The sequence below is a fragment of the Nannospalax galili genome, unplaced genomic scaffold (assembly GCF_000622305.1).
Source record: "Nannospalax galili isolate Female #2095 unplaced genomic scaffold, S.galili_v1.0 scaffold648, whole genome shotgun sequence".
Taxonomy (NCBI): domain Eukaryota; kingdom Metazoa; phylum Chordata; class Mammalia; order Rodentia; family Spalacidae; genus Nannospalax; species Nannospalax galili.
This window is the reverse complement of record NW_008360311.1, coordinates 3333236-3354966: the sequence shown is the minus strand read 5'-3', so window position 1 is coordinate 3354966 and position 21731 is coordinate 3333236. Positions and strand designations below refer to the sequence as shown.

The window sequence follows — 21731 nt, the reverse complement described above, 5'->3', positions numbered from 1 at the left end:
AACCACCCACATGGGAGAAGGGGAGACTCCTTTCATTAGCTTGCATAGCAACTAAGCAATGAGACCCCCCTGCCAGAGAGCCAGCAGAAATGAGACCCCCCCAGAGAGCCAGCAGAAATGAGACCCCCCCACTAGAGAGCCATCAGAAAGCCAAGGTTTTGACCTGAAACCCCTTTGTGTTATTCAACCAATAACTGAATAATCTTTCCCCAAGTTAATGAAAACCCCTTTCCCTTTTTTTCCATCTGTGTATGTGCGTGTGTGTATATGTGCATATGTGTGTATGCATGTTCTTGCATGTATATGCCTGTGCCTATGATGACCTGAGACTAATGCCAAGAAGCATCCTTGATCTCTCTTCCTCCTCATTCATTGAAGCAGGGTCTCTACATCAAACCCAGAACTTGTTGATATGGCTAGCCCTGCCTCTGGGGACTCCCTGTCTCCCCCTTCCAAGGCTGGAATTACAGGCAGGCCAGCGCACCCACCTGGCATTTATGTGGGTTTCTGGGGGGCGGGGTCTCAACTCTGGTCCTTACACTCTATAGCAAGCACTTTAACCTCTGAGCCATCTCCCTGGCCCAACGCAAGTCATTTTGAATGAACGCTTCCTCTGTTGTTAGACAGGAGGATGTTCCTGGATCTTCCCTTTGACAGTGGTGCCTCAGTGAATGTCATCTAACTGACTGGTTGATTGACATTTTATTATTTCTTTTGAAGGGTGGATGGCGGGCATCACCTTTGCTTTTCAGAATGAGCCAGCAGTGGGATAGGGTGGGCTTGTGATGTAAGCAGGTCACTCTAGGGCAGAGTCTTACCCTTGTTCAGAAGCTGCATCCTTAGACCCCGTCTCATTGTCAAAGTCATCCAGTGGGTATCTGGGGATATATCTGTTTGCCCCAGGCACGAGGGCTTTGGTGTTAGAATGGAAAGGGCCCCTGTCCCAAAGGAGGTAATACATATGGGACTGTGAGGGAATCTAGACAGTTGGCTGGGCCACTGCTTGGCAGGGACATGTGCTGGATACCCAGAGCAGGCTGCTGTGGCCAAGGGGTCAAAGAAGAGTTTCATAGGCAGGAGGGAGGTGGCCAGGCAAGGAGGGTGGAGGGGTTGGTGAGAGTCGCCGTCCTGGCAGGCTCGAGGCAGCCTATGTGCAAGACAGGGAGTGAGACATAGCTTGTCTGATGTGTAGAGAATTCCAGTCACCCTGTGCGACTGCAGGCGGGGGATATGGGGTGGGATGAGGAACGGGACACCCAGGTCAGTGGAGGCTGGGCAGGTGGGGACAGAGCACCACTCTGGGTGTCTTTGTGGCAGTCATCAGACCCAGAGAGGGGAGCACAGCGGGTCTCCACATCAATACTTGGATTTTCCCAAACTCAAGCATCTTAGCAACTGTCAGGCAGTCTGCCCGGCAAATAGCACCCTGGTTTTCCAGTGAAGCACACAGGGAAGGTTTTCTGATTCAGAAACGAGGTTCCTGCCTCTGGCCTTTCACCTGGGAGGGCCATCTTGCCTTGCCGTCCTGAGCTGCAGGGGTGCCCCCAGGCTTTTAGAACACCAGCCACGTTCCCCAAGTCCCCCAGAAAGCACAGGCCATGCCACAGCTGACCAGGGTATACTCTGACCAGCAGGGCAGACGGGGGCTAACTTTCATAGTGTGATGCCTCTAAGACATCTGCGGTTAGTTTATGAAGACCGGATAGGGTGACACTCACAGGGGAGTTCTGGAGTGGTGATGTGGCAGACAGGTGCTGTGTGCACCCTGTGAATGCTTCTGAGCGCCAAGGTGATCTGGGTGCTGAGGAGAAGGCAGAGTCCGTCAATGTGGAGCTCACATTCCAGTGCAGGACACAACCAACAAAAAATAAGCTTAGGACGCTGAAGTTGAGAGATGGCTGGAGAGCCTGGAGCAAGGGTGGGGTGGGGTCCGTCAGGGCAGCGGTGGGATGGGGTCCGTCAGGGCAGCGGTGGGGTGGGGTCCGTCAGGGCAGCGGTGGGGATGGGGTCCGAAGTGCAGGACACAACCAACAAAAAATAAGCTTAGGACGCTGAAGTTGAGAGATGGCTGGAGAGCCTGGAGCAAGGGTGGGGTGGGGTCCGTCAGGGCAGCGGTGGGATGGGGTCCGTCAGGGCAGCGGTGGGGATGGGGTCCGTCAGGGCAGCGGTTCTGATTCCCAGCAGGTTGTCGGGGTCTCTTTGGAGAAGGCTAAGGGTTGAGAAACAGCCCCAAGGTGGTAAAGACCCATGTGCAAGTTCCAGGGGAGACAACGTGAGGGCGGAGGCCTGAGACGGAGGCCCCCAATCTGGGAATGTCCTGGGGCAGTTAGGGGTGTGAGTGAGAGTGAGAGGCAGCGGGGAAGGAGCTGGGGACGTTCTGAGTTCAGGGAGGAAGAGGCACTGTGCTGGGATGTGGGCGTGGGGCCTGGGTGAAGGATTTCAGCTCTTGTCCTGAGGGGAAGCCATCGGAAGGCTTTACGGGAAGGCTTTGCAGGAAGGCTTTGCGGGAAGGCTTGGCGTGACTCCCTCTCTTCTTTGCTGTGGCTTGCCAGTGGCTGGGGTTGGCTTTGCCACTTTACCCCGTCATCCCAGGCATGCTACTCAGCACTTCCTTTTTCTCTTTGGGGTCTCTATTCAAGACTGGTCCAAGCTCGTTATGACCTGGACTTCTGATCCTCCTGCCTCTACCTCGTGGGATTACAGGCATGCACTACCACATCCTTTAAAAAATATTTCTTTGGTGCTGGAACTCCTGAATAGCATTTTCTATGTGTCAGGCATCGCATGTTGCAAACATGACCTCATTTAGTTCTATAATCCCTGTAAGGCAGGAACTACTGTGATCTTCACTTTGCAAGGAAGGAAAGAGAGAGAGGCACAGAAAGGCTACTCAGAGGCTGCGGTGTGGCTCAGTTGGAAAAATGCCTGCCTGGCATGTGTATGGCCTTGGTGCTCCATCTCCAGCACTGCATAAAAATGTTAAAAGCAGGCCAGGCATGGTGGTGCACACCTTTAATCCCAGCACTAGGGAGGCAGAGGCAGGCCAATCTCTGTGAGATGGAGGTCAGCCTGGTCTACATAGTTCCAGGCCAGCTGGTGCTACAGTGAGATCCTATTTCAAAAAACTAGCAAAAAAATTTTTTTTCAACTGTGCTGGAGGGGGAGGAAGGGGGAGCATTGTTTCGTGGGTTCTGCTTCTCAGTGTAGACAGGTGAGAGCACTCTGGTGGCAGATGGCAGCAGTGGTCATGCGGATGTTGGTGAACCTACCCAGAAGAGTGGGTCAAAGCTGGGCCTGGTGCTGCCTTGATGCTAGCTGCTTGGGAGGCCGAGGCAGGAGACCTCACGTCCAAGGACCGCCTGTGCTGTAGAGTGAGTTCAAGGCTCCCTGAGCTCCTGTCTCAAAATACGAAGTGGGAACAAGGCTAGTGGCCGAGCATCTGCCTGGAAGTACGTCATCCTACATCCACGTCCTAGTACTAAAAGTCAATACATCAATAAATGGAAATATTATAGAGGTCAGGACTGCCAAGAAGGACCATTCATACTCAAAAAAGTTCTGAATTAGCAGAATCTGTTACCAGCTGGTGACCTGGTCATCTTGGTAGCCGCCTTGAGGAGGCGAATGGTGGAAAGAAGGAAAGAAAGCCATGGAGCCGTGCAGGTGTAGAGCCTGCGTGGGGGCAGACACGGGGCTGACTGGCGGTCACATGGCTGGGAGAAGGAGGCTTTAGAGAAAAAGTGAAGACATACAAGATGCTGGGGCAGCCCAAAGCCTCAAAGAAAGCACATTTAGTAAGAAAAGGGATAGGGAGAAGAAAAAGAGAGATTATGCTTTTCTGAAGAATTCAGGAGAGTAGGAGGACTCAGGACTACGTGACTGAGGCTGGTCCAGAGGTTTTGTGCTAGGAGGCAGGATTCCAGGCAGGAAAACTTCACTATCTTGTTATCTAGGTATTCTGCTAGGAATTCCACCCATCAATTTAGCATAACTTAAGGTGAACCTGCCTTCCTGGGGTGGTCCTATGACCACATGATTGACCAGTGAGACTGGAAAGATGGGTCTTTGAACAGACTAGATTTTATAGTCTTGGTCAGTTAAACTTACACGAGATGGAGGCGCCCTGGCTGTTATCGTAAACCTCATGGATGTTCTTTTGTGGTGACACCAGTGCACCCTGATTTCTTCTCATCTGAAGTGGGTTTGTGTCTTGGCTTTTCACTTTGGTTCTGTGCCTGGAACGAGCTATCCTTCCTGCACTCAGTTCCATTCTCTTTCAAGTGAGGGTCGTGGGACAGGTGCTCTCCTGATCTCTGTCCTGTGGTCCCAGAGCTCCCGAGGTCGGGCCTGCAGAGAGCTGGCTGGTTCAGTGGACTCAGCCTGGAGTGGTTTTCTGTGGCCATTTGCTCGCTGTTGAGGACTGCTGCTGTTTGCCTCCTTCCGGGGCCTCTGCAGCTGAGGACTGTGCAGAAAGCACCCTCCTGTCACCAGGAGGGGATCTAAGTCCCTGTCCGTAAGTATGCCGTGACTGCAGATGACACCGGCAGACGACCCCCCTGTTGCTGCCCGCATTTGCTCGCTCTGAACTGTACAGGTCAACCTTCCAAAATGTCCTGTGGGTCATTTTGCTGTGGCCTCATGTCTGTGCGTAGAACCTTGCAAGATCAATTACCAAAACCTTAGAAACAGCCAAGATTTCCTTCAGAAGTCAAATGGACTTACTGTGCTACACAAAGATGTGGAACCCCATGCAGTGTTACAAAGAAGTGACTATAAACCATGAAGAAAGTGAAAAGACTCGAGGGTGCGTTACCTAGGAACGAAGGCTCTGTACTGGATGATTCTAGACATACAGCATTCTTGAAAGGACAGACCTAGGGACTGACGGGGGTGTTGTGTGGTTGGGGGGTGGGGGAATAAGTGGGCAGAGAACAGGGGAATTTTAGAAGCCTGCTGGCCTTTAGCTGGTCTCTTCCCTTCTCTGGGCACCAGTGACCTCATCTGGGGTCAGGTTGAGACTGCTGGGAACCTTTGAGTGTCCATATAACAAGCCACCCTTAAAGCTGAAGCCAGCTCCCCTTCCCCAGGCCCAGTATGCAGTGGAAACTGTTTCCTGAGTGGACATAACTGCTCCTACTTTGCTTCCAGAACCCCAGAACTACATTTTTACTGGAAGCCTCCTAAAGGAGTCATCGTTTTTCTTTAGAATGTTCTCATAGAGATTTATCCTCAGGGACTAGAGAGCAGCAGAGGAGCTCTGGGCATGTGGGCTCTTTCAGAGGATGAAGATTCTCGAGACTCTTCCCTACCATTTGCCCGGGCTATGAGGAGCCACTGCTGAGAGCCAGTGAGCTCTTGAAGAGTGAACAGCATTGAACCTCGAGCCTCTGGGAGAAGATCCCTTTGCCCGCCTCTTGTTTGGTTGTGCCTGTCTCTATGGACTCCTCAGAGGGCCCAGGCTTGCTTCCCTGTGGTCCTGTGGAAGTGTGTTCATGGCCTGCCTAGTTCTTTTCTCCGGTGTGCTCTGTGCCTGGGGGTTTGTTTGCCCCTGACAGGTGAGCTGGTCCCTGGGCTGAGGCTGTACTTTAGGGTTCCTGGAGTTGTTAGGTCATAGGCTAGGCCCTTGCAGTGCAGGCAAGGATCTGTGCTCAGTAGGCTAATTAAAGAGACGAGTGATCGTGAGAAGCCACATTTGGAAGAGGAGTAAATCAAGAGGTCTGGTGATCCTTCGTGCCCACCTTCTGTGGGGGGAAGGTGTCCCGACTCGAGGTTTAGTTTAAATAGAGGGCAAGAGGTCTGCGTAACTAAATGGCCCTGGTCAAGGCATGCCTCTGTCTGTCATACTTAGCTTCAGCTTCAAGCTCCTGCCTTGAGCTCCTGCCCTGAGCTCCTGCCCTGGCGTCCCCAGTGATGGACTTCGACCTGTAAGGTGAGAAACCCTTCCCTTCCCCAAGTTGCTTTCGGTCAGTGTTTTATCACAGCAACAGAAAGCAGACTAGAACAGTGCCTATTGTCAATCCATCATTGTGGGGGCTCCAGTCTCTCCTGCAAGGTGATCTGACGAGTGTTGGCACTATGTGGAATCTCATTCCTGGGAGACAAGCTCGCCCTCTGGTACCAGCACCAAAGCCCCCCAGTCTTTCCTGTCTCTCAATATGAGAGTCCTGGGGGAAAAGTCCAATTTCTTAGGGATTTGTTTCAATAGCCTAGAGGCCAAATGTCTTCAGAATGCCCTCATTCCTGCCAGGGTGGTCACACTAGCACTTAGCTGAGTTCTCACAGATACAGCCCAGGGGTTCAGGCTGTTGGCCTGCACCGGGCAGTGCCAGGCTCCTTACATTCTGGTGAGGCACCGTTCATTGGAAGCAGTGCCTGGAGCCTCCCTCCTCACGGAACCCCCTGGAGACCTGTGCCACACCTTCCTGGTGCCTAGCCAGAGGCTGCCTGTCTGGGCTTCTGCCTTCTTCCTTGCAGCTCGGATGAAACCGGTTGGAACGGCGTATGTTTGGGAAGAAGTGCATGAAGTGTCTTTGAAATCCTAAGAGGATGTCTAGGAAATTGCGCCTCTCCTCTGCCTTCAGCAGTGTCACCAGCTGTGGGGAGGAGGCCCCGGCGGCTTCCTTCCAGTCAGAATGCTTTCCTGGTTGCAGCGTTGTTCTGCGTCGTGAGTTCCGGTTCTTGGGGGTGATCAGCAGACTAGCTCTCCTCGGCTGGTGGTGCTGGAAACATCTGTGGCCGAGACTCACGAAAACCACTTGTCCTCTTTACCTGCACCAGACTCTGACCTGTGTTGTCTCTGAGAATTTAAATCAAATTGGTCTGAAGCAAATTAAACCCAGGTTAACTGAGCTTCCGGGTTGGAGCTGGAAGGCACAGTGGCTGCATGGCCTCCGAGGGGCTAGAGGACACTCCTGGCTGCTTGGAGTCATCTCGCTTCCCTGGACGAAGAAAATGCCACTCGGTAAAACCAGGGCCTTGTCCATTTCCTTTCGGCCAATGACAAAGAGTAGTTTTCAGTGTGTGTGGAAGGGAAAATCCGGGAGCAGCATCGCAATAGAGCGGCTTGTTTCATGCCTCTGAGTAAACATCAAGGAGGCTGATGGTTTGAAGCCATTACCTCTAAACTTCCCCCAATGACTGTTCTCTGCGAGACTGCACATGTGCTAAACAAGTGAGGGGTGCAGGTGATCCACTTCTGGTTAAAAGCTCCCCTTACGTCAGTAACTGCATTCTTTCCCCAAATATAGTCACCAGACCTTCTAGATGAGCTGTGAGGACGTTCCCTAGGCGCACAGCCCGGACCTCACTCTGACTCAGTTGCATGGTTGCAGCTAATACAGTTCACCCCCATCTCAGCTCACAGTCTGTGTTCTCTAGGCCTGACTGGAGGTGCTGTGAGGTAGGAGATCAGGCTGTCCTAGGCCTGACTGGAGGTGGTATGGGGGTAGAGGATCAGGCTGTCCTTGTCACATCATTGATCAGTCTAGCCTGTGTCTTTCTGTCCCAGGTTTCCGGAAATGATTGTAGGACTGTATTTAAGGGAGGCAAATTGTATTTAAGCTTCAGTGAGTAGCTTCCGATAAAATCTGGTGAGCCCGTTTACTCCATTATGCCCTGGAAACAGCTCTGCAGTTCTGAGTGTGGAGTCTGCATGGAACATTTATTCTTGAAGTCATCTTTGTTTTAAAGGCGACAAACAAGGTGGTTTCTGTTAATATAGTAGTAAATCCATGTATTAGTCAGACTTCTCCAGAAAGAGCCAGTGGGGGCTGCGGATGTAGCTCATACTTGCCTAGCATGCATGAGGCTCTGAGTCCAAGCATGAGCCTCTGGGTCCGTGCCAGAACCACGTAAATGGGTATGATGGCACATGCCTGTGATCTATCACTTGGGAGGTGGAGGCAGGAGGATTAGGAATTCAAGATCATTCTTGGCTATGTAGTGGATTCAAGGCCGGCCTGAGTAATTTAGTGAGACTCTGTCTCAAATAAAAAGCTAAAAGAGGACTGGGATGTAGCTCAGGGACAGAAGCTCCAGATTTAATCCCAGAACACCCCTAAAAAGTTGATCAAAGAAGGCTGGAGACATGGCTCAGTGATTAAGAGCACTGGCTGCTCTTATAGAGGACCTGGGTTCGATTCCCAGAACCCACATGGTGACTAACCATTTGTATCTCCAGTTGTAACAACAGTTTCAGGGAATCTGATGCCCTCTTCTGACCTCCATGGACATTGCATGACATGGGTGCACTTACATTCATGCAGACAGTACACTCATACACATGAAGTAAAATGAAATATTTTAAAAGAAAGTTGATCAAAGAATGACTGAAGGGCTGTGGAGCCTGGGGGAGAGCACATCAATCTGGAGGGAGGGAACACTTGTTTGAGTGCTAAATCAGGTTGGTTTGAAAGATTTGAGCATAGAGCTTGGAACTCCTGGCTCTCAACTCCAGGGTATGAGGCAAATAACAGAAAGCCAGTGCCAGTGAGAAGCCAGGTTAGCAGGGTACCGGGTGGGAACAGCCCACCGAGATGGCAAGGCATGGACATTTCTGCATGCGAAGATGAGGTCTGGAGGGCTTGAGGGGAGCGTTGGCTGGAGAGGGACGTAGGAGAGGCCATACTAGCAATGATGGTGAAAGACGATAGCAGGAATGTTAGAGAATATTGCTTCTTTGCCGCATAAGGATGCAAGCATAGGTTCCAACACACTCATAAAGGAGGACTCCTGGCATGGCTGTGTATTTGTAACCCCAGCACGGGGGTGGGGCGGGGGCAGAGAAAGGAGGATTTCCAGAACTTACTGGCTGTCAGCCTAGCTCCAGGTTCAGTGAGAGACCCTGTGTCAAGGGAATAGAATGGAGCATGAGAGGGCAGGGCGTCCATGTCCTCCTCTGGCCCCAGCATGCCCTGCATATGTCTCTCTCTCTCTCTCTCTCTCTCTCTCTCTCTCTCTCTCTCTCACACACACACACACACACACACACACGGCAAGGTGGAACCAAATTTAAGGGAATGGTTGGGTTGTACATTTAAGTCAAACTTGATAACTTGCACACAGATGAGCCTAAGGCCTGCTGAGTGCCTGGTCTTACTTGAATTCATCAGTGTCACCTCAGAGGAGCCACTGAGATTTCAGTCTCCTCCAGTCCTGGCCGCGGCCTTCAAGGATGAAGCGCAGTCACACAGACTCTTGCTTCCTCTTTCGTGTTGACCCAACTGAAATCTCTTGACCCTTCCTAACTGCAAGGCTCTGATGAAGCACCCAAGACCTGCTTGCTTGCAGCGTGAGGCCGGTTTTCTGCTGTGGAGTCTCGGGGAGGTGTGATTCTCCACCAGGAGCACTGCCCTGCCTTTTGTGTGCAAATGAAGGATAAGTTTGAGGTTTCCGTTTGTCTCATCTACTGAACTTCAGGAAAGTAAAGGGTGGGAATCAAATAAACAGCTTGGATTACTTTTAAACGGCCGGGATTCCAGCTGCGAAAGCAGTAAAGAGCGTGCACAGCACTGTGTAATGGAGTCAGCGTGCAGAGGATGGCACAGTGAGGTCCTGTTTGTGTGTGCAAATGAAGGATAAGTTTGAGGTTTCCGTTTGTCTCATCTACTGAACTTCAGGAAAGTAAAGGGTGGGAATCAAATAAACAGCTTGGATTACTTTTAAACGGCCGGGATTCCAGCTGCGAAAGCAGTAAAGAGCGTGCACAGCACTGTGTAATGGAGTCAGCGTGCAGAGGATGGCACAGTGAGGTCCTGTTTGTTCTTCCGACCGCCTTCCCGAAAGAAGAAGTAACGCTCTAACCACTAAACCCTCCAGTTCAGTTTAGAAGCTGTCTGAGACCCTCTCTGAAAAGGTGCTGTGCTCGGGACTCCATGTGGTATTTTAGATTCCACAAGAAATCACCTCAAAGCAGGGCCTCACACGAGGCAGTGATTCTCACAGTGTGGGAGGCCGGAAGTCTGAGTTCAGGTGTCAGCAGGGCCACAGGGAGAGACTGCCACATGCCACTTTGACTCCTGGTGGTGCTTGCCACCTTGGAGGCCTTTGGTTTGAAGACACCCTTCCACCTTTGTGTCTGTGACGTGCTCTTCTGTGCCTGCCTCATCTCTTCACATAAAGACCCCATCAGGCCAGATTGAAAGCTTAACCCCCTCCAGTGTGACCCCAGGTAGCTTTGCCCACATCCACCCCATTGCCAAGTAAACTTGCATGTTGAAGGTCCAAGGAGGATGTGGATTTTGAGGGTTGACACTGGTGAGCTCACCAGTTTCTAATGTGCATGACAGGTGACTTCTGCCACGAGGAGGATGTACTTCCTAATGGAATCATCACAGAAGGCAGCGTGCTCAAGTGGTAATGGACACCGAACACTGTGGACATGTGGGGGAGTCAGGGATGGGTCCTAATTCGGCGTCTTCATGGAAGACATGGGGGAGTCTGTGTCCTGGAAAATTGACAAGGACACACCAGAAGGCAGAAGCAGGACAGGGCTGGGGGCCAGTGTGGCGGGCAGCACGGTGACTTCATGCACTTACAGTTCGATGCTCGGGCCACCTGGAGTGCGGTCTGAGGATGGCCTGGCCTCTGAGCGGTGGGTACATGCATCACTCTGGCCATTGGGACGGAGGAGGAAAGCCCAGGAGGCAGGTGACCTACTGATGACCTTCGCTAGCGTCTGTAGTGAATGCTGTCTCTGAGGGGTGGAATAGTCAAGGGGAAAGGCCAGGGAGAGGCAGGCCTCCTCTCTCAGACAAGAGTGTTACTTTGATTGGAATGGGTGTATGAGAAGGCAGTTCTGCCCCGGGAGTAAGCTCTCCTTTGAATGCTGGTTTAGGGACCCTCACAAGGAAGTGGCATGTGGGTGGCCGTTCATGGTTTGATTTCTGAGTTATCCAAAAGACTCCATGGCCTTCCAAAATAACTCCTTCATGGTAGCCTCAAGTGGCCTTCATGTTGGAAACTGTTTCCTCTGTTAGAATGCAAGTGACTGTGGGTGCCCCCAGTACCCCCAGCGACTACACCTTAATATGACGTGTCGCTGCCTTTTCTTTGTAGCAGGGTTGAGAACAGCACAGGAGGGAGAGGAGACCCTGGAGGACGTGCGCACCACGCTTTGTTAACCGATCACTTCTGACGCGAGTTTTTATGGCTGTGAAACTTGTTTGTTTGTGGTACCTGGGGTCACAGCCAGGGCGCCACACATGCTAGACAAACGCTGTACCTTGAGCTTCAGTCCTAACATTGTGCTTTTCTGAAGAGTGAATCTCAGTCTCCACTCTAACCAGACAAAGCCCTGTTTGTGGCCTGCAGGGGTGAGGCTGTGGTACAGAGGGCTCTGCATTTGGTAGAAAAGGTGATTACTGTTCCAATGTCTTATTTCAGGGGTCTTTTCCTGACCTACATATTACAACTTAAGTTAACTTTGAGGGTGCCTCCGTATAGTCCTTTAGGGATCCAGGCTGGTCTGTGCTGTTGGTCCACCATCTCTGGTATGTAGCCTCAAGGTTGCACAGACTTACCTGGGTGGCATGACGGGAAAGGGGAAGCATACCTTGCTGGGACGTGACATCCATTTAATCTCACGTTGCAATGGTAGGAACTGGTTCCAGGGTCTCAGCCAGATGGAGAGAGGCTGGAAATGGTTTCAGAATGAGCCCAGGGTGAGTTTCTTACATGGGTGCATCAGAGAGGATTTGTTCTTTTTCCTTCTGCCCGATAAAACTTGATCCTGGGAGGACGGAGGGCGGGTGGTAGCGTAGAAAGTGCCCAGTACTTAGAACAGGGAGGAGCAGGGCACTTGGTGGAGAGGGCGGCGTCCTGTGAATATAGTCTTGGCTGAAACACCTGTGTTTGCTTTCATCAGAAATAGGACAAAGGTAATGGAAATTTCCACTGCACACATCTTTTAAAAATTATTTTATTTTATCTGTATGAGTGTATTGCCAGCATGTGTGTAAGTGCACCTGTATTGTGCAATGCCTGCAGAGGTCAGAAGGTGTTGGATCCTCGGGAACTGGACTTATGAACAGTTGTTAGCCACCATATGGGTGTTAGGATTCAAACCTGGGTCCTCTGCAAGAGTAGTCAGTGCCTTTAATCACTGAGCCATCTCTCCAGCCCCCCTCCCCATCTTATAGTGTCAGACTAGGAATCTGGTTGAAGGTTGAAGCTTCTATAGCATAGTTCAAGTCTCCTTGGGGATGAGAACTCGTGGATTAGTGTTTGGAGAAGCTGAGAGAGCTACACCAGGAAACTGAGAGGTCATAGAAGCATCCAGATGGACAGTCGGTTAGAGGCCCGTGTGGGTCCTGATTTCTGCACTGGTCTCCTTGACACACCACAGTGCTCTTCATAGAAGAACTCTGTGTGGAGGATGCTGGCCTGCTGGGTGCCACTTAGCGAAGGACTTAGCTCCCTGGACTGACCGTGTGTGGGTGGACAGAGTCTGACTGTGTGTACCCCCTGGCCTCACAGGAGCGATGTCACCCCAAGAGTGTTCAACTTTCAGAGAGGACAGAACCTCAGCTTATTCCCTCTGCCATTTCTTAACTCACTTTTACTTTTTAAACTTTGTTTTTAAATCATTTTTTTTCTAATAGCAAAAGTATTGGTAATGACAGAAATGACATAAGTATATTTGTTTATAGCAGGATAGGCATGAATAGTCAAAGCCTGCTTGGGAGCCTGTAAGTTGGCAATGTAGCAGCCACCTCTACTATGATTTTTGATTCCTGATTGTTTTCTAACACATACATATTTATTTGCTTATGCGCAGTGCAATGTGATTATTTAACACGTTGCCATATGAAATAAATATGGTACAACTCAAATATTTCATATTATACAATACGAAATGTTATGCAACCCTTAAAGTTGTCTTAAAATGATTCTAATATTTTTGTATATATTCGGTATATATAAATTTATAGTATTTAAAAATATATAAATAATTATAAAAGTTCTATTCTAAAATAATTCTGTAAGTATAGTGGAAAACTCTGTTCCATACACCTTCTAATTTTAAGTTCTTTAAGGGTTGTTTAATATTGCATGTCATGGAAATACATGGTGCTTTAACGGCAGGGGCTGTGGGCGGAGAGGGAGTTCGGTTCATTGGCTCTGATTGTGTGTTCGTCCCCTTCCAGGGTATCAGCAGCCTGTTCAGTTCTTTGAAAGTTGTCCGACTGCTCCGTCTTGGGCGAGTGGCCCGTAAGCTGGACCACTACATCGAATACGGCGCTGCGGTGCTGGTCCTGTTGGTGTGTGTGTTCGGGCTGGCCGCCCACTGGATGGCCTGCATCTGGTACAGCATCGGGGACTACGAGATCTTCGACGAAGACACCAAGACTATCCGCAACAACAGCTGGCTCTACCAGCTGGCAGTGGATATCGGCACTCCATACCAGTTCAATGGGTCTGGCTCAGGGAAGTGGGAAGGCGGCCCCAGCAAGAACTCCGTCTACATCTCCTCGTTGTACTTCACCATGACCAGCCTCACCAGCGTGGGCTTTGGGAACATTGCCCCGTCCACAGACATCGAGAAGATCTTCGCAGTGGCCATCATGATGATCGGCTGTGAGTTCCACAGTGTGGGGCAGGGAGGGAGCGTACCTGGTGGCCAGACCTTCCTCTGGCCTGAAGTACGTAGTGGTTACCTTGCCAGCAAGAGCCGAGGTATCATCTAAAGTGACAGACAGACATTCTTTCTCCTGAAGATTAGTTTCCTTGCTTTCCTGATCTTTACATTGGCTCAGGCGCACTGAAAAACAAATTTGGGATGCATAAACGAGGACTGAAGGTACAACTCAGTTAGTCGAGTGCTTCCCCAACTTGCAGAGTCCTGGGTTTAATAAACTGCGTGTACTGGACATGCCTGTAATCCTAACCCGTAGGAGGTGGAGACAGGAAGATCAGGAGTTCAAGGTCATCCTTAGCTAGGTAGCGAGTTTTAGGCCAGCCTGGGCTACATGAGACAGTGTTGCATAAAGAAAAAAGTACCAGGTAGAGAACAGACACTGCTCTCCAGCCTGCTTTCGGCAGCTTTATGAGCCTTGGGACGTGGATTAGTCAACTCACCACACTGAGGCTAGACTCGCTTCTCGGGTGACTTCTGCCACTTTTGTGTGTCTTCCCGTCTGCCTGCTGTTTGTCTATCTGGACACATGGATACTGATTTTTATAAAAATGAAAGGAGACTGTGTTCCACACGCAGCACTTGTGGAAGACTTTCCATGTCCATTTAAGGGTGCAGTGTGGTGTTTGGATCACAGTGAAGTGGATAGTAAAGAGACTAACTTCCCTGTAGTGACCTCCCCTTTTTCTTTCTCTTCTTTGAGAATTCTTGAATCAACACAACTCTCGGTAACTCCCATCAGATTTCTAATATGCCTCATGATATTGTGCCATATGTCAGTCTAAACAGAACTCTAGATCCAGATAGTCCAGTCTGGTATAAGGGAAAAGTGTCTGACAAAGAACAGAGACCAGTCCTTAGTCCACCTTCATGTTGATTGTGTGTTGGGGTAGTGGTATCAGCTCCTTAGTCCACCTTCATGTTGATTGTGTGTTGGGGTAGTAGTATCAGGTCCTTAGTCCACCTTCATGTTGATTCTGTGTTGGGGTAGTGGTATCAGCTCCTTAGTCCCCCTTCATGTTGATTGTGTGTTGGGGTAGGGGAATCAGCTGCTCAGCCCGCCGTCATGTTGATTGTGTGTTGGGGTAGGGGAATCAGCTGCTCAGCCCGCCTTCATGTTGATTGTGTGTTGGGGTAGGGGAATCAGCTGCTCAGCCCGCCGTCATGTTGATTGTGTGTTGGGGTAGGGGAATCAGCTGCTCAGCCCGCCGTCATGTTGATTGTGTGTTGGGGTAGGGGGATCAGGTCCTTAGTCCACCTTCATGTTGATTGTGTGTTGGGGTAGTGGTATCACTCTTGTGCTGGGTTAAATGAAATATTCTACAGGTACCCTAGTGAAATTTTACTTCTCTTGGGCAGCACCGGTCCAAATGAACAATTTCTCATCCTCCTCATCTTCTCTTTCTCTCCTTTTGTTTCCTTTTTTTTTTTTTTTGAGTCAGTGTCTTTCTATGTAGCCCAGGATAGCTTGGAACTCATGTAGCCTAGGCTAGCCTCTAACTCCTGGCAGTCCTTCTGCCTTAGCCTACCTGAATGTGGTGATTATAGACTTGAGGTAGCATGCCCAGCTTAAGTCAATGTTTTCCTGTCTGACAGTTGAGAATTTTCCCAACCATACACTCACATATACACAAACATGCATGCATACATACACACACACACACACACACACACATTCACATATATGCACAGACACACATTCAAGTATACACACATTCAGAAGCTCTTGCTTAATGAGAGGAATAGATTAATGGGCACCTGGATTGCATATCACTGATTGCTGAGGCAGGTGCTTAAACCCGAGTCATTCACTGCTCACTGGCCATCGTGCGGCTGTTGCTGTGGGACGTGGAAGGCCCCTGTGGCTGCAGATGATGAAATTCTACATCTAGGGAGCCTTAGGCAGGAGGGGCCCTGCCTGTGCTGGAGACAGCAAATGAACCTGAGTGCTTTTGTACATCGTGACAAGGTCTCCTGCACCTTGGTGGTGCTTCCATGTCATGATAGATGGGGACAAAGACAAGGGGAGTTGCTCTGTGCGTAGTGGTCTGGTCACACAGGCAGACTCAGCCTCTGGGTCCCCGGGCAGAGCTCTTTTGTTTGAAGATGCTCCTTCAAGGTGAAGTTGATGGCTGAATTGCTGACCAACCTAGAGAGATCCAGGACTTCAGCCAGACCCTTTGCCCAGGTGCTCAGGGATCCAGCTCTGGAGGTAGACTTTGTCACCCCACATCGTCACCTCTGTCACTTGCCACCCCCTTCTTGCAGCCCCTCAATCTGTCGGATGCAGGCCTTTCCTAAGAGCCCTCTCTGCAGGCAGTTTCCTGAGAATATTTACAGATGTGTCTAAAGGGGTAATTGATTCCTGAGACCCCTGTGCTGGTGTGCAGCTGTTGGGTTTGCTCCTTACTTTCGAATGGGTTTTAATAGAGATGACTGCCTGGCTGTGGGAAACCATGTGAAGGATCCATGGGTGGCTAATTGCTTTAGTTTAATTAGAACTCGAGATGCTTGCTTATGTCTCAGGCAAAGATTTGAGAAGCGTTTTAGCCTTAACACTGTGTTGGTTTCTAGTCAGGGCTTGCTTTTTTTACTTCTGTTCTGGGGATGGAACCCGTACCTTATGTGTGCTGAACACACTCTACCACAGAGCTGCTGCCCAGATTGCTTGCAGCAATTTTATGAGCCTTGGGGTGTCGGGTCATCAACTTGATGCACTGTGCTCAAGGCTAGATGACTTCTTTTCATGGGAGATGAAATGCTTTCTGAACACCCCATTATAATCGTTACAGAGAGTTTGCTACGCGTGGTCAGTTAGAAATGGGCCCATTTTGTGGCCTCAAAAGGCTTTTAAGAACCAGATTTCCCTGCAGCTCTTTGCCTGGTGGCATACAGGAAGGACAGGAATCTTCATTTCTTTTCCCAAATCATTCTTCCACCAGAATATCATTTCCTGGGGTTCCGGGGACACGTTGGTATTTCCACTTTTTCTCACCTTCTCGGAGCCAGGTGGCGTTTCTGTTTCTTCAGGTAATCAACGAGCCATAGGTAGGCCTTTTCCTCTGCATTGTGAAGCATGCGTGCTGTTTAAACACCTCTGTTTAACTATTTGCTGAGCCCTTGTGAAGGCCAGGGACTGTGCTAAACACACTTGCACATGGTTTCAAAGGCTTTATGCTTGTGCCTGTTATTTGATAAGGAAACAGAAGCTTAAGAGAAGTTTCTCACAAGAATGTGAGGCTGGTGGACAGGAGAGAGAAGGTTCCAGGGGTGCCTTGCCTGTGGTGGCGATGGAGTCACATGCAGATATTGTAATCGGAATGGTGTGGGCCAACCACAGAGATTCACTGCCCTGACACTCACACACTGAAACATGGACAATTCCCTCTGTGACCCCGAATAGGCCACCTGGGTCTGCAGTGGAAACTTTCTGTGCTTTTTTGTTGTTTCAATTTAAGCACAAGATTATGTTACCAACTCGGGATTGGGTACTTTGGAGCAGAGCTATTTTTCAGCGACCTGTCACTTACGGTTACGGCTGTTCCAATTCTGTGTGATATGCGTCTGACAAATTCTTGTGATAGTGAGAAAGCCATTATCTGTGTGTAACGGGTGCTGACCAGCCTTGTGCACTCATATCTGAAACAGCCTTTGTTCCCGACTGACATCTCCTTGGGTTTGCAGTTTCTCTGACCCTCTGCTGTCTGTGTGCATGCCGTTAACTGTGTGTACTTAGCCCCTTCCTGGATCGTTCTTGGCTCAGACTGAGCTCTCTCTCACGGTGAAGCCTGCATACACCTGAGTGCTGGGTGCTGCCTCCCTCCCAGGCTATTTGGCAGCACTTAAAGTGAGGGTGTGTGGGCTTCTGAAGTGCAGCCTGGGCTGTAATCCTTTTTCCCCTTTTGTGCTGAATTTTTCACTCACAGGTCTGGCACGTCTTGGCTGTTCTGTGGTAGGGTGTTAGCCGTCATGTGGATGGTCCAAATGTCCCGCTGTTGCTCCTGTCTGCCCCCATTACAACTTGCTTGTTCTCCAGAGGACCCCATCAAGCAGCTATACCTCAGGCTAGCCCACCTTCTTCCATTCTGATGGAGCATCACATTAGGAGGGAATTGGAACTGTTAATGGAAATGGGGTTTTGTGATCAGCTGAGGCTGTCTTCAACAGGCCAGCTTTAGATCTGAGCTCTAGCCTTGTGTGTTGGCCTACACAAGCCCAGTCCCTGCCTGGACCTCCCTGCCCTCCCTAGGTAGGTCTCTGGTGGCCTCCTGCAAGGGCCCCACCTGGAGGTGGTGAATGGACTCATGTCTTTACACATGTGTCTGGTGATGCCAAACAAAATAGAGGAGTTCACGCAGCCCTCAGTGTGAGATCCAGCTGAGAACGTGCCTCCTTCAGCAGGTACCTCAAGTGCCTTCGCCAGCAGGCTTCCGGCTGGGTGCTGAGGACTGGGGTGAGGCGTCAGCCATGTTCGGTAGTGGAAGAGTGTGAAAAGATGGAACCAGACCCCATCAGCACTAGCCAGTGGCAAAGACCTGGGGTCTCCACCGGGACTGACTGATGCCCTGTCCTCTGAGGGAGCCACAAGAAAGGAAGACTTGTGTGAAAACAGTGACTATCTCAGCCTCAGGTTGGGCCCTGGCCCCACCTTGGGTAGCCATCCAGGAAGGTTTGATGGTGGAGACAGTTGTGCTTTCTAAATATGGGCTTGTACTTTTGCACTTCCCTCTTCATAATGTCAGTGCTGTCATCCCGTCACTTTAAGTAAGTGGCATGCACTCCTCCATCTGACGGTAGGGGGTCTAGACACAGGGCGCCTGGAAAGAAGACTCCATCCCAGCCCGCTTCGGCCTCCAGCCTGCCCCTATCTTAGGACCTTCAAACCCTGTGTCCAGGGGCTCCCAAGCACCCTCAGTTCTGCTAAGTCCCCTTGTCATTCTCCGTCTGGGTCCCAGCCTGTACTATCAGTGCCTTCTCCAACCTCCACACAACCCTGAGCTCCCTCCAGGTGACTTCCTCATGTCGCCTCTTCTGCAGGGGAAGGACACTAGGAAACTGCGCCCCTGAATACTTGACCCTACAACCTCACCCGTTTGCTACCCAGCATGCTTTGGGACTCTCTTCAGGTTAGATTGTTAGAACTTTATTTTAACATGTCTGTCTGTCTTCCATTTTATTTTGCTAAGCATCCCTGTATTACTGGTTTTTCAGACATGATGTGGTCACAACTCTGAGTAGAATCTTGTGGGGTGGGGAGAATAGAGATACTTCTAAAAGGTTTTAAATTCACTGTAGGCTCTTAAATATTGACCTGTTCATTCTGAGCTTTTGGAAGGAGTCTTTGGTGCTGCTGAGGAAGTTTCTTTCTCATAGGATGTGGGTTCTATGGCCAGGCAGGAACCAAAAATGTTTCCTAAAAGTTTAGGCCTTACTTGGCTGCCTTCCCATGTCTGTGTAGCACTTTTGCGCTGTGCTGCTCCAACTTCACCTGCGTTCCCCCCAGAAAACAGAAAGGGAAGAGAAGAAGGTTGACCTCCCCTTTGAGGACAAGACTAGGACGCCGTTTGTGTGTGTTTTGCTCATATACCCTGGGCTGGAATTTGGAAGCCAGGCCACATGTAGTTGCAAGGGAGCCTGGGGAATGTAGTCTTACTGCAGGCGGTCATGCTCTTGGTGGGATCTGGAAAGCAGATCGGGCCCTGGAGGAGGCCGGCAGGTCCACCTCAGCTTTCCTCCGTCTTCGCCTGGCCCCAGCCGACAGCAGCAAACACCAGCCCCTCCACCCGCACCTGACCTTGTCGAAGTGTGAACTACTGGTCGAGAAACTGGACTTTTAATGGTGTTTTACCAAGGATAAGGGTCTCTGAATGCAGGCTCCAGATCCGCTCTGTGCTTTGGGTCACATCATTTAGTTTTGGTGGGTGAGAGCTACGCGGTGAGGACGTCTGATGAGCAGTGGCCGCTCCACAAGGAGGGGAGCGAGTGCTTTCCACCCGGAGAGGCCGGGAGTTCAGTGGTGTCAACAATGGCTGCTTCTTCCTCTTCGCAGTTATTTTTTCTTCCCTGTTCTTAGAAGAGAGAACATAATTGCTGCTCCATCTTAGGAGCCCGGGAACGCTAATTAATTTCATTTTTGGTTCCTGTTTATTTTGGGAAGTGGGGCAGTGTTGAGAATTCTCAGGGAGAAATGATCACTCATTTCTCTCTGAGTTCCTCTCTAGCCAGAGAACGAGCTGCTTTTTCTCTGGAGCTTGATTACCAGCCCCCCCCCCCAAGTTCTTCCGGCCTTAGTGGGCCTCTCCGTCTGTGCGGACCCTGACCCTCCGCCTTGCTCTGCCCTATTCCAGAGAACAAGCACTGTTTTCCCCACCACGTCATCAGCCATGTTTCTTTGTGCTCTTCGGGGCGATGGACCTGCTTGGAGTGGTTTTGCTGCTCTTTGGACCTTTCCCTGAGCTTTCTTTTGACTGCCTGGGTATCTTCCTCACTTGCTGTGTCTTTTGTGCGGCTCCAGACGGTGGGGCCTGGGGGCCTCTTGTTCCTCCTCTTCTCTGTGCCTAGACATGGCATCTGGAGAGTGGGAGAGAGTACCACCTTTGAAACCGGCTGGGTCTGGCTGTCAGGACTATCTCTACCTTTCACTAATACATTGGCCTTTCACAGATTCCTCTGCCGTTGGGAACAGAAGAGTGACATGATGCACAGTGCCTCACACAGGCTTCCGTGCGGTATCAGCAGTAGGGCCACTCCCCTGCCTGCTCCCCGGCCCGTCTTTGTTGCACATTTATAGAGCGCAGCAAATGATGATATTCTCAATTGTTAGAGTATGGTCTGCTCTAAGAGAGCTTGAACTTGCAGGAGCCACCAGGCGCCCTGCGTGCCGTGTTTAATGTGCAGGTGTCTAAATGTAAGTGCGTCTGGATGTGAGTTTCTAGGCACAACAAGAAACAAACTGGCCCTACTGTAGAGCAAGTTAAGGAGGTGCTGCCTGTGATTGAGGAAGCCCCCGGACATCAGTGCCCAGGCCTGACCAGCCCCATCCTGACTGAGACAAGAGTGTTCCTCTTGAGAGATGGGGCCAGGGCACCCAGCACTCAAGACAGTCATACAAGGCATCCTGCTGGGAACGTTGCCGCCCAGCGACCCTGAAATCAGCCTTTTGACTCCTCCCTGACAGGCATATGGTTTGAGGTGGCCAAACTGGATTTTGAGCCCAGTTTCACCCGATGACAAAGTATCTTTGTGTTATTCCTTCCGTGGCTGATTATTTTGGGATCCAGCAAAGGAAAACATTCTTTGTGCCGTGTATATCAAGGGCATGCAGAATACAGGGCTGAGGAGAGGCAGTGGAGAGGTGGGCGGGGCATGCTTTCCTGAAAGATTTTCTAGAATTTTGATTTAATTGTAGTGAAAACTATCTGATTGCATGCATTGTGGGAGGACATTGGCCTCATTCTCCAATAGCTGGGTGCTGCGCTGGGTAGAGAATTTATAAGGATTACATGTTGGCAAGCTTTAGTGGGGAGAGGCGAGCTGATGGGGGATTGGTCTCTGGCCTCACACCCACGTTATCTGCACATTTTAAAAAAAATACAATTTCCACTGAAATGAAGTAGAGATCTTGCTAGAATCCAGTCTTGGTTTCAGCTCTGCTTCTGTGTGTCTCCTTTGAAATTCACAGTACTCTGTGAGGAAGGTACTGCTGCCCCGTTTTATGGCAAAGGAGATGATGGTGGTGTTACCAGAGGTCACACAGCTGGGCATGAGGGGAACTGGGCTCATCACTCCCATGCGGTTCTGTTCTTGCTCCTGCAGAGTGCCAGGACAGCCATCAGTGATGCTGGTAGATTGGCATCTGCCTTCGTGGGATATCCTCAAAGTGAGGAGAGGGTGATGCCCTGCGTGTGTGTGACACTGGTCTTTTTTTTTAATTTTTACAGGGAAACTTTATTGAGAATTTCATACATGCATGCAAGGTGTTTTGATCAAATCCATGCCCACTCCCTCCCCTCCAGCATTCCCCCTTCTGAAGAGGTAACCCTAAAATCTTTTAAGGATTCTATACAAGCTCCCAAATACTTTTGACAATTTTTGGCCT

The 21731-nt window shown here is 50.3% G+C and overlaps 1 protein-coding gene across 2 annotated transcripts in view; it reads left to right on the top strand.

Annotated features, from left to right (window-relative positions):
• Kcnh1 (potassium voltage-gated channel subfamily H member 1) overlaps positions 1-21731 on the top strand; it is a 348705-nt gene that overhangs the window by 151129 nt on the left and 175845 nt on the right. For both annotated transcript variants that reach the window (XM_008824811.2, XM_008824812.2), the window contains exon 7: positions 13146-13575. In XM_008824811.2, the coding sequence (XP_008823033.1) occupies positions 13146-13575 (430 nt within the window). The remainder of the gene's footprint in view (positions 1-13145; positions 13576-21731) is intronic.